This window comes from Acytostelium subglobosum (assembly GCF_000787575.1).
Source record: "Acytostelium subglobosum LB1 DNA, scaffold: scaffold16, whole genome shotgun sequence".
In the NCBI taxonomy this organism is placed as follows: domain Eukaryota; phylum Evosea; class Eumycetozoa; order Acytosteliales; family Acytosteliaceae; genus Acytostelium; species Acytostelium subglobosum.
Window position 1 is genome coordinate 623,332 of NW_012236517.1, and position 11,967 is coordinate 635,298.

General features: G+C 44.0%; 5 protein-coding genes across 5 annotated transcripts; 4 read left to right on the forward strand and 1 right to left on the reverse strand.

Annotated features, from left to right (window-relative positions):
- Positions 1–1,064: 1,064 nt before the first annotated feature.
- Positions 1,065–2,777, forward strand: SAMD00019534_079770 (hypothetical protein; the record flags this gene model as incomplete). Its single annotated transcript, XM_012897017.1, has 4 exons — positions 1,065–1,217; positions 1,346–1,690; positions 1,826–2,639; positions 2,728–2,777. 4 exons carry the CDS (start codon positions 1,065–1,067, stop codon positions 2,775–2,777), a joined length of 1,362 nt encoding a protein of 453 aa, XP_012752471.1.
- A 1,001-nt stretch (positions 2,778–3,778) lies between these two features.
- Positions 3,779–4,618, forward strand: SAMD00019534_079780 (hypothetical protein; the record flags this gene model as incomplete). The annotated part of the gene is made up of 2 exons (XM_012897018.1): positions 3,779–3,998; positions 4,083–4,618. Coding segments are annotated over 2 exons (756 nt in total), but the record flags the coding sequence as incomplete, so codon positions are not given.
- Positions 4,619–4,941: 323 nt separating this feature from the next.
- On the forward strand, positions 4,942–6,576 carry SAMD00019534_079790 (hypothetical protein; the record flags this gene model as incomplete). Its single annotated transcript, XM_012897019.1, has 2 exons — positions 4,942–5,281; positions 5,390–6,576. 2 exons carry the CDS (start codon positions 4,942–4,944, stop codon positions 6,574–6,576), a joined length of 1,527 nt encoding a protein of 508 aa, XP_012752473.1.
- A 1,053-nt stretch (positions 6,577–7,629) lies between these two features.
- Positions 7,630–9,397, forward strand: SAMD00019534_079800 (hypothetical protein; the record flags this gene model as incomplete). The annotated part of the gene is made up of 2 exons (XM_012897020.1): positions 7,630–8,629; positions 9,036–9,397. Coding segments are annotated over 2 exons (1,362 nt in total), but the record flags the coding sequence as incomplete, so codon positions are not given.
- A 1,242-nt stretch (positions 9,398–10,639) lies between these two features.
- SAMD00019534_079810 (hypothetical protein) lies at positions 10,640–11,383 on the reverse strand (the record flags this gene model as incomplete). Its single annotated transcript, XM_012897021.1, has 1 exon — positions 10,640–11,383. A coding segment is annotated over one exon (744 nt), but the record flags the coding sequence as incomplete, so codon positions are not given.
- Between the last annotated feature and the right edge of the window lie 584 nt (positions 11,384–11,967).

The window sequence follows — 11,967 nt, forward strand, 5'->3', positions numbered from 1 at the left end:
GCCTACTCCTACACATAGTTGACAAGGGTTGTTGTAAATTGGCAGACCAATGTGTCGACTGTTTACTCTTTTTGTTATTGTTGTTGGTGTTGGATGACTGTTGTTGTTGTTGATATGTTGTTGTTTGTGGTCGATCAAACAGATCTCTAAAAGAGGATTACCTTGCCTTGATCTTCTTCTTCATTGTTGAGGTCTTGTCTGACATCCATCCATCTATCCATCCATCAATCCATCAATCCATCACTCCTTCAAACCATTCTCAACTACTCATTCATGATATTGTGTGTACAAATAATAATAATAATACTACAATGTTAACTTGGATACAAGGGACGGACCTTGGCATGCATTGTTTATCGGCCATTATGATCACTCATCACTCCTCCGAAGCGGACTTCCCGACGCCATTGACAATCAATCAATCAATCACATACATCAGTGGAGGATGATGGGTGTGGAAATGGGTCATTGAAAATAGATATTATTGATTTCGCTTAATAATCATATGGATGGTCACCAAATAGACTTGTATTCATGTCATGGCTCATGAGTTGATCACTCATTGGTGTGATGATCTGATCATAAAAAAAACAAAACAAAAAACAAACATGAGCGTTTAGAAAAAGCACTTGATTTTTTAATTTTTGCCATTTTTTGATATTTTCAAGAGCTGTGAGTGAGTGAGGTGGGTTGGTTGAAGGAAGACAAACTGCCATGTTGTTGGAGCTACAGCACCTCACTCTCCCCTCTCTCTCACGCACTCACTACCATACCACATACAATCAATCACTGCACAAACATCACTGACCCTGAGCCAATCATTGCAATTGAGTCTATCTATCTATCTCTCTAACAAAACTAAACTAAACTAATCTTGTTTGCTTGCTTGTATATATATTATTATTATTATTGCTATTATAATACCTTAATCACTCTCTTAATCAATCATATTACCAAACAAACAGTAAAGATTGTGTGTAAGAAAGTAGACATAAAGTTAGGAATTCAACAACATACGTCATTTGATATATCAAGAAGACATACAAACTTAGAAGAATAAGAGAATGAGCGATCCATCATTATTGGTCTCTGTTGCCAAACTTGCACCATCCGACCGCGAGGGTTGGCTGACAAAGCAAGGTGGTGCCATCAAGACATGGAAGAAACGTTGGTTCGTCCTAAAGGGCAAGAAGCTGTACTATTTCAAGAGCAAGACTGTAAGTCATTCATTCATTCATTCATTCAATCAATCAATCAATGATCGCAAATACATGTCTCTAACACATTATAACTTGCGGACGACGATGATGACGATGACTACTCAACGCGATATTCAAACAAACAGGACGATGAAGCTACAGGATTGATCGAGTTTGAACCAGATTCATACGTTAAGGAGGATAGGGATAAGGAGAAGAAGAAGAGATTCATGTTCTCATTGGGCACATCGAGAAGAGTGTTCTATATCTTTGCAGAGTCTGAGACGGACATGAAACAGTGGATCGAGTCGATCAAGCGCAACATGGAGGGTGGTTCTGCCGCCTCCACCAGTCCATCGGTGCCCAAGGTGCCCGCCTCAACCATCGAGTCGCCACCAAAGACAAACGGCACACAGGAGAAGGCACTCAACGCATCTTCGCCACGTGCAAAGATTGCCAATGCCAAGTCCACAATCTCATTCCTTAGAGACGTAAGTGTTTGTAGTTGATAGGACATGATCGTCGTCGGGTTGATCACTCACTCACTCAATCAATCAATCAATCACATTGAATCAATCAATCATTGGATCGATCAATCAAACATTTGGAATCAATCAATCAAACAGGACGATTCAAAGGTGCTGGAGTTCTGGCAGATTTGGTCAGAGTCGACACCACCCCAGAGCGACCTGCAGAGCGGAACAACGATTGAGTTCCACGTCGCCACCTCTATCGACATGCAGAAGCTGACATGGAGAACAGCCGGTCCACAGAACATATTTATTCAAAAGATGGTCGACTTCTTCTGGAACGTCGGCGCACCAGAGACCGAGATCGATCGTCTGAACGACGTGGGCGCACTGATCAACCCACTCAAGATTGGATCGTGGATCGACATGTCCGACAAGGGCGGCATGGACGGTGGTTGGTACTTCCCCGTCGACATCCCAGTTAAGCTTGCCATCGAGGCTTCCGACGCTGGTGAGCCCACCAAGAAGTTTGGAGAGTGGGCCGAGGCCAACGAGGTGACAAACTGCTACAGTGTTGGCAGAGACATGGGTGCTGCACCACCCAGACAGACCGAGGTTCGCTTCAAGCTGCCCGGTGCCGAGTTCACCAGCCAGCTGAACCTGGCTATTGACGCGTTCAAGAGTTTCAACTTCCCCGCCCTGCCACCCGCTGCCGTGGACATTCTGCGCTCCAACTCGACCGACCTCACAGGCCTATGCATGAGCGTCATCACCTCTAGCGAGGGCTTTGTCCGTCTCGGACTGCTCGTCCCCAAGCCATCGCGCGAACTGGTCAACCAGCTGTACGAGTATGGTCAGGCACCAAAGGATAAGCTGGCCAAGTTTGAGAGTCAACTCGGTGGCAATGGCCCAGCATTTGTAGAATATCAGTTCTTGCAAAAGGGATTCGGCTACACTGTATACAAAGAAGGTATGTTGTTATGTTGTAGTTCATTCATTCATCGATGATGGTCGTCAGTGTGATTTGCTAACATCGCTCGCTCAATCAATCAACCTAGGATTTGATATTGTATTCCATTATTTCGTTGGAGAGGATCATTCAGAATAGACGTGACCCTTAATGATGTATTGTTATATTTGTTCCAAGGTCATCAATCAACCAATCAATCAACTCAATCAACACAACACAATCAAATCAATCAAATCAAATCACTGTCATACACCGCCCGTCGTAGCGACCGTCCGTCATCGCCTTTGCCAGCAACCGTAGCTACCAATATCTTGCTGGTATCCTTAGCAAAAGCCCCCTTCCCTTTTGAGGTCCTCATAACCTAGTCAACTCTACCTACCTTCCCAAACACCCAAATGCAAGCATGTTAATCACTTAATAAACTCGATTAATCCCTCCATCATTCCGAGTGCATCGTGATTCACTCCACTCCGTTCATTCATTCATTCATTCATTCATTGATTGGCCAATACATTAATAATATTATATCTTCGTCACTCGCACACGATAGTATCAAGGGCGGTAGTCAGTCAACAAAATAGTCAGTCAAATCAATCATGTAAAGTACAAGTTCCTAATATCTCTGGATATGAGTAATCAATCAAGTATCTCTCTCAGTGCGCCGGGAGTTGACTGTTGCGACCCTTGGAGAGGTATTTAAGTTACATCAATGCAGGTACTACCATGCCATTGTCCATTATATCCATGATGTCATGTTTGGGAGGTGCTCACCTCAATTGTGTTGATGATTGCTAAATCATGATATTTGGTCTGATGGGTAGAGCTTGAATGAACCTCGTCAAACAGGCCCCCAATACAGTGGATGATATTTTTGATTCTAGGCCGGCTCTTTGATGAGAATTGATCACAACCCCCCATTGAGAGGGCATGATGTTGCATTGCAGCATGGTGGACCTTTCCCCCCACCATTCCGGTTCCTATTATGGTACTAAATGAGTGTGTAGTTGGCGCACTACTCATTCCTGTGTCTCTCCCCTTTGATTAATCAATAATAATACCCTCCAAACTACATTTTCTGCCTTTCCACCACCTATCATTCATCCATTACTTTAAAGTCCACTCATTCAACCAATCAATCATTCAATCAATCACACATATACACATATATAATACATTTAAAAATGTTCAAGCTATTCTGTGCCGTACTTGTACTCTCGATGGTTGCCACATCGTTTGGCCTCAACGTCGTTCCAACCACCACTGTCATTGATGTCCCAACCAAGGTCACCATGGACATGTGTCCAACCTGTGTCGACTTCATGGGCGACTCCCTGGATCTCCTTATTAACATCATCCTCAGTATGTTGCCATTGAGTTTGATTGAATGATCAAATCAATCCCGTAAATATAATACTAACATATTATTATTATAATCTCACATAGACACATATATCCTCGGTACCTGTGGAGACCTCTGTGGAAAGCTTCCAAAGGAGGACGAGAAGATTACCTGTGACCTGCTGTGTGGCTACGTCGGAATTGATGTGTTCATCAGAATTATCACTGATGAGGACCCCGACCCAGTGTACATGTGTGAGGAGATGAAGGTCTGCCCAATCCGTGACGGTGGCAATGCTACCATCAGCAGCTTGGTCGTGGACCCAGTCAACGGCACCATCGGCACCGACTTCAACATCCTGTGCACCTTTGAGGTGACCAGCCAGCTCGGCACCGGCCAGCTGATGATCAACGTTATCGACCCAACCGGATTTGGATTCGGTGGTGGCGACCTCTTGGTCGGCACTCAGCCAGGCACCTACAACGCCAAGTTCTCCTTCAGAGCCGAGCCTTCCGAGCAGGAGCCATTCTACCCAGGCGAGTACATCGTCCAGGCTGCCGTCTGTGAGGGTTCATGTGGCTCTCCACACCCACACAGCAGAATCTACGATCTGTTGAACACCACCTTTACCCTTACCGGTTTCTAAACTAATGGAATATATTAATACCATTTATCTTTAACGATTAATGTTATTGTCATATCCAATATCCTATCCTATCTTACATGTTCCATCTTCTTCCTTTTTTTTATATTGTCAGGTGACCAGATATGTAAGTCACGTGATCAGATATGTAAGTCACGTGATCAGATGGCTAATACTATTCCTTAATAGATAATATAATATACTAATGATATATGTTAGTATACTTTGGATATTTCCAGAAACAAAATTGATTGATTGTTTGTCAGTGTTTCCAGAAGTTTGAACTTATTCATCTTTGATCAATAGTTATAATTTGTTGAATGGATAATTCAGATGCACCAGCATTAGAGGAGGATGATAACGAGAAGGACAACAACACTAGAGATGACAATGATGAAGATAATGTAGATAATAACAACAATAATGAAGATGACGACATTGACGAGGACGAAGACGAAGATGATGATGAAGACGACGACGATGAAGTCGATGAAGATGGCAAAAAGAAGAAGAAGAAGAGAAGATTACCACCTTCAGCAATGCTGATACAAAAGGCAAAGGCTATACATGGTGCCAATCCAAGGAATCTAATAGAGAAGATCGTCAGGATCAAGATACAGTCGCATCCCTACTGGAAGGAGAAGTGCATTGGTCTCAACGGTATGTATAAGAAAGCGATCACGTGACACCGATATCTGATCACGTGACCTGATCACGTGACATATCTTCAATCACGTGATATCTTACTAACACAACAACATCATATAGAGGAGACATTGGTCGACAGGGCAATGGCATTGAACTCATTTGGTGGCACGTATGGAGGAAGTAAACAACCGACCAACTTCTTGTGTCTTATACTTAAGATGCTTCAGATACAACCTGATATGGATATCATTGCAGAGTTCATTACGAATGAGGACTTCAAGTACGTCACGGTGTTGGGCGCATTCTATTTGCGTCTGATAGGCAAGCCACTAGAGATATACAAGTATCTCGAACCATTGTACAATGATTACAGGTCGGTGCGAATGAAGCTGGATGTTGGCTACAGGAAGTTGACGATCGATCAGTTTGTCGAAGAGCTGCTCACTACAAACTACGCTTGCGACATTGCACTGCCTCATCTGCCACATCGCCAGCTGCTCGAGCAGCAACATGCGCTGCCGAAGCGTGTGTCGGCGTTGGTAGATTTGGGCATCGTCGACATGGATCAACTAAAGTTGGATGTTGAGTCTGAGCTCGATGAACAAGATCGTGCTTCCAAGCCAAGTGCAGTGGTGCCCAAGAAGACGTCATCCAAAGAAGTCGACATCACAATGAAAGACAGCAAGCCTGCGGGCTCAATTGAGGAGCGCGAGCCTGGCGAGATGGACAGAGACGTCCGATCCAACGACCACCGAGGTCGTGATCGAGACCAGCATGAGAGAGGACATCACGATAGGGATCATCGCGATCGTGATCATCGCGACCGAGATGACAGATACAGGAGCAGAGACTATCGTGATGACAGAGACTACAGAGATAGAGATAGATACAGGGATAGAGACTACCGTGATGATAGAGACAGAGACAGAGGAAGAGATAGAGACAGAGATAGATATGATGATAGAGACCGCAGAGATAGAGATAGAGATAGTAGGGATAATAGAGATAATAGAGATAATAGGGATAGATATGATGATAGGGACCACAAGGACAGAGATGGAAATAGAGATAATAGAGATAGTAGAGATGGAGATAGAGATAGCAGGAAGAGAGATAGGAGTCCAGTACTTGGAGAGGAGAAGATTAAGAAGAAGAAGGATGTTTCAAAGTATGAGAAGGGATCATCATCAACAGGTTCATCTGCTTCAACAAAGTCCAATGGAGCAGAGAAGAAGGATGAACAAACAGAGATAGAGGAAATGAATGCACTCAGAGCTAAACTAGGACTGAAGCCATTAAAGTCATAGATAGACTGATTCCTTCAATCAATCAATCAACCAGTCTGGCTGTCTCCATATTTATGAATATCATCTTGAAAGATTGCTTAAGTGTCCGATCGGACATGATTTCCGGTGATTCCTAATCAATCAATCAATCAATCAATTAATTAATCAATCAATCGATCAATCAAACTCAACACCACTGATTCAATTTCGCTTCGGATATCAATTAAGTTGTGGAGCTGGAATTGGAACACCAATAGAGCGATCACTAGCCATCGGACAACTCACACACTCTAGCAAATCAATCATACCGACCATTCTACATTCAATTTCCGAAGATGGATAAACGACCGAGTAGTTGTTATTATGTGTGTGAGTGTTGATGAGTGTGTGTGTGTTGGTCGGAGTGACAGACATACACCCATTATATATCTTGATCACTCGATATACCATCAAAGAGGACGTCATGGCAGTGTCATTAATAATTCCCACTTTACAATAAACCTTGTGTTTGTGAGTGTATATGTATGCAAGTGTTGGATTGATTCAAAGGAAATAATGACAAAGTGTGGAACAAAATTGGAATAATAATAAATTAAACAAACACCTCTTCTATCTATATTATCACTCTCTCTCTTTGTCTCGTCACCTGATTGATTGAGTGGATCAAACCCTGGGGTGTGTGTTCTGTTGATGTGTGTGTGATAGTGGTAAGGGTGAGAGAGTGAAGGAAGAAACATAGTTAGTGTTGTGTGTCTCACTCACACTCCTTCATTCATTCATTCACACTCATTCACACTCTCTCATTCACCAACGTCACATCACAACACATCAATCAAACATTCAGTCAATCAGTCAATCAATCAATCACCAGTCTATCACTCTATATTATCTATTTAGTCTATCTCTCTTTTGTTATTATAATAATAACAACAACAATATATTACTACTACTACACCTCACTCAGAGATAAAGGTACAGCTACAGTCTTGGAAACATACTCATTCATTCATTCATTCATCATCCATTCGTTCAATCAATCAAAGTTAACTACTACTATATTTAACAACGTCAACAATGAATAACCCGTTGAGGATGAGCGGAGGAAGCACGAGCTCCAGAGGCAGCACTGGATCGGGAGGAAGCGTGAGAAGACAGAATTCAAACATTGGCGACGCCAGTGTGTTCACGACAAGAACGGCCAATGCAAATGGTTATACACAGACCACGACAAGGGTGTTGCCAAACGGAGAAGAGACATCCTATTCATCGACCTACACATACCAGACGGGAATCGCACCACAGACCACGACGATGCTCAATCAAAGTCATCTAATGTCAACACAGCGTCCACAGCAAGAGAGTGGATTCAACAGCGAGGCATGGCGCCATCCCGCCTTCAACGAGAACTTCACATCGCCAACGCAGCAGCTGGTCAGTCGCAATGGCCAGCGTCGCAGATATAACCCCGGAGACTTTGACGACTTGACCGAGGCCGAGCTTCAAGAGTATGACTCGGACGACGAGGACGAGTACGATGACGATGACGATGACCAAGACGTCGAGTATGAGGACCCAATCAAATATGACTTTAGCAAGCTCAACTTTGATGAGATTGAGAAGCAACAGATTAGAGAGGCCATCAGACTGTCTGCTGGAGAAGACGTCGACCCTGGCCTCTACATGATGGACGAGGAGGCACAACTACAGCGCGCCATCAACGAATCGATGAGGATCAGCAGACTACAACAACATCAGCAACATCAACAGCAGGTCAAGTCGATCAGGCGACAACCAGGCCAGCCCAGTCCGACCGGCGCCAAGCCGTTGGCCAAGAAGAGAGTAAACGTGCGACAGGACCTGAATGAGTACTTTGACGACGAGGCACCTGAACAACGTGCGGGCGACGTCGATGACTCGTTCGAGCTGTATGATAACCCTGAACTACGTGGCTACTTGTCCAGAAACGAGCAGACCCGCGTCCAAAACGAGCAACTACGCATGCAGAGACAGCGTGCGATCGACGACTCTAGACGCATTCGTGAGGAGCAGGATAGAGAGGTGCGTGAGTCCTTGCGTAAGGATCAGCAGCGACAGGAGCAGGAGGAGCTGGAGATGGCCATGCGCATGTCACTCGAGTCCAACCTTCAGCAGATGATGGCCCAACGCAAGGCCAGACTGCCAAAGGACCCCGCCATTATGAGTGTGGAGGAGCTGCGTGGCAAACAGGTATGTGAGATATCGGTGTGTCTCCCACCTGATGGCAAGAGAATCACGAGGAAGTTCTTTGCCACGACGCCACTGCAGGTGGTGCGCGACTGGGTCGACGTCGTTGTCTTTGATGAGAAACAGGAGACCAAGACGACAAGGCCACTACAAGACAACTATCAAATGGTGACTACCTTCCCCAAGGAGGTGCTCTCCGACACATCCAAGACATTGATGGAGTTGAATCTGTATCCAAGGTCAATTATCAATCTAAGCAATCCATAATCACTGGCTGGCTGGCTGGATGGCTTGCTGGCGACCTGTATATTTCCCGTCATACATACTCCTACCCTCCCCAATCAATCACTCTACCCTTTTTGGTCGACTACAATTGACACATGATACAGCCGATGTATCATTTCAATCATTCAATGTCGACACTCTCCATCTTCCCCACCTCCTCATGGCCTCCAATCCCTCTCTCTCTTTCACATGCCTTATGGATCGAATGTTTGGTTGGCCACACAAAAGGAAGATGTCCTGGTGCATGTCATTGGATAATGCACTACGCATTCTGGTCACTTTGGCACCAGGACAAATCATAATCGTTGTTTACATATCCACCCTGCTTACCTCCAATAAATAACGAATGTCCGTCATCCTATCCATGGATAGATAGGACACAAATGGTTAGTTTGTAACATGGGCAACAACAGTTGAATGAATGTTTATTGCTTGTCATTCCCAACCAGTTTGGAGAACAACTTGGGATTGATAGTGAATGATGTAATGTGTTGGAAGAGTAGTTCGTCATCAACGTCGGCGGGCAGATGTGTGAGCAGAGTCATGATCTGGTCAAACTCGCCTGTCTCCAACTCGTGTGAATACAGTTTCAGTATGCCCAGCGACACCTGGAACAAGAACAACTCCTTCTCCAGGAACAGTATGTCCCAGACATGTGTGGCAACATCCAATGGCAGGGCCTTTGTAAAGATGGTCAATACCCAATCGAGCATAAATATATCTGGCTGGATGCCCAGATCCTTCAAATGTCTGTGGACCTTTGGTATATTTGTAGCCATCAGACTGTCCATTGCCTTCATATACACTTCCATCTGTTTGATTGATTGATTAATTGTGAGTGATTAATTAATTGAATCAGCACTGAATGAACATACCTGAGACATATCCATGGTGTAGAATGCACGGAAACATGGATTGTTTAGGAGATTGGATAGACAGACAAAGGCATCGTACTCTTCCATGATGAGTAGGAAGATGGCAGCAAGGTATGACATGCCCTGTACATATCCAATGTCAGGTCGATAGCAAACGTATGCTTCCAAGACACTTGCCAACTTCTGATGGTATGGTCCATCATTCTGGAAGATCGATAACTTTGGGAATGTCCTTGGTAAATCCAACTGAATAAGTGTCACCGTTCCCTCTCGTCCAAGTGATGAATCTCCCTTATGTTTAGCTCTCTCTGCTCTTGCTCCAAATATAGAATACAGTTCTTTGATTGATTGATCGTTAGCGAACACGGCCAATCAATCAATGTGTGCACTAACTACTTACCTGGTGTTATATTTAACTCATTGCCAATGAGTAGTGGCCATACCTTCTCACGGGAGTCTGAGGGTATACCTTGGAATACAAGTTCGCGCACCTTCTTGGTGGCCTTTTTCTTCTCCCAGTTTGGAACTATCTCATTCCATTGCTTGATGGCATCCTCCATCTTCTTCTCTTTCTCTCGTTTCAGTCTCTCCTTCTTGTCCAACGCTGCGAATGGCAGTGCTAGTACTTCTACAAAACATACAATGATTGATTGAATGATTGATCGTTAGTATGATCATCCAGATATCCACGCCATGTATGATCACCACCTACTTCTTAGAGCATTTGGAGTTAGTCCACTTGATGATGATGTGAGGTGAGGGGATTCGGATGATGAGGCCAGTGATCCACCATTGCTAGAGTTGGAGGCGGATAGGGAACTGCTGGATAGGTCGTCCTTCCCACCATTGTAGCTGATGCTACAGTTGCTATTCATGCTGGCACTGAGTGAATCGTGATGATTATGATGGTTGCTGTTGAAGCTGCCATTGAGACTGCCACTGCGGCTGTGCGTGGGACTGTGACAGCTGGTCGTGGTGGTGGTCGTGTCGCCGTCGCCACAACAGGGCAGCTCCAGACGGGGTATCTCGCGACACACCATTCGCAGCGCGTCGATCTGCTCGCCCTCGAACGACAGGTCCTGAATGAACATGGTGATGACTGATCGCGGCAGATAGCGACTGTTGTGTATGAATGACTGCATGTCCAGGTCTTGATAGCATAGTGCGTTCTCGCACAGTGGCTTCCAGCGTGAGCATACACGCTTGGCCACAAACAGGTTGTGAAACTCTAGTGACTGGAATACACGAATCAATATCGATTCCTCCAGCAACAATGTGAGGTCAGTGCCAGCCAACTCATGGAATGAGAACAGTTGTCTTGCTCTCATGAATGATCTTCCTCCTCCTCCATTACTAGCTATGTTGTTGTTGTTGTTGCTGTTACTGTTGCTACTATGTAGAGTGGGAGATGTTGAAACCGGTGATTGTTTGCTTGGTGATCGCGATCTGTCCATCACGGGCAATTTTTCAATGTGTTTGAGTTCCCCGATTATATTATTCAAGTTATTGTTTGATTGATAGCTTGTTGATGAACTACAACAAAGATATGTGTATATTAGTATATGTATAAATATAAAATGAAGTGATAAATGAAAATGAAGCAGTAACCGACACACACAGAGTGTTGTTTAAATGAAACAGCTTGATCATTTTCAAAAACTATTTATAAAATTATTCAAACAACACTGTTTTGATCGAATCATTGATGGTGATTATTGGTGAGGAGTGAGAGTGTGATAATAGGGAAAGAGTTCCCTTGCCAATGATCAATTAAGAAATCAATATATATGATGTCAAATAAACACAGAGTATTAGATAATAATATAACAATAATTATTATTACTACTTCTTGGATGAACAATGAATGAACTCATCAATCAAATATCTTTATTGTTGAACAACACAATCTTTGGAAGAGAGGGTGACCTCCGCCACCACCTCGCAGACCATCTCATTTCTTGAATCAACTTCAAAGAACCCTTCAAAGATTATCATTTGTTTGTTTGAACAAACATGTATGTAATAGTAT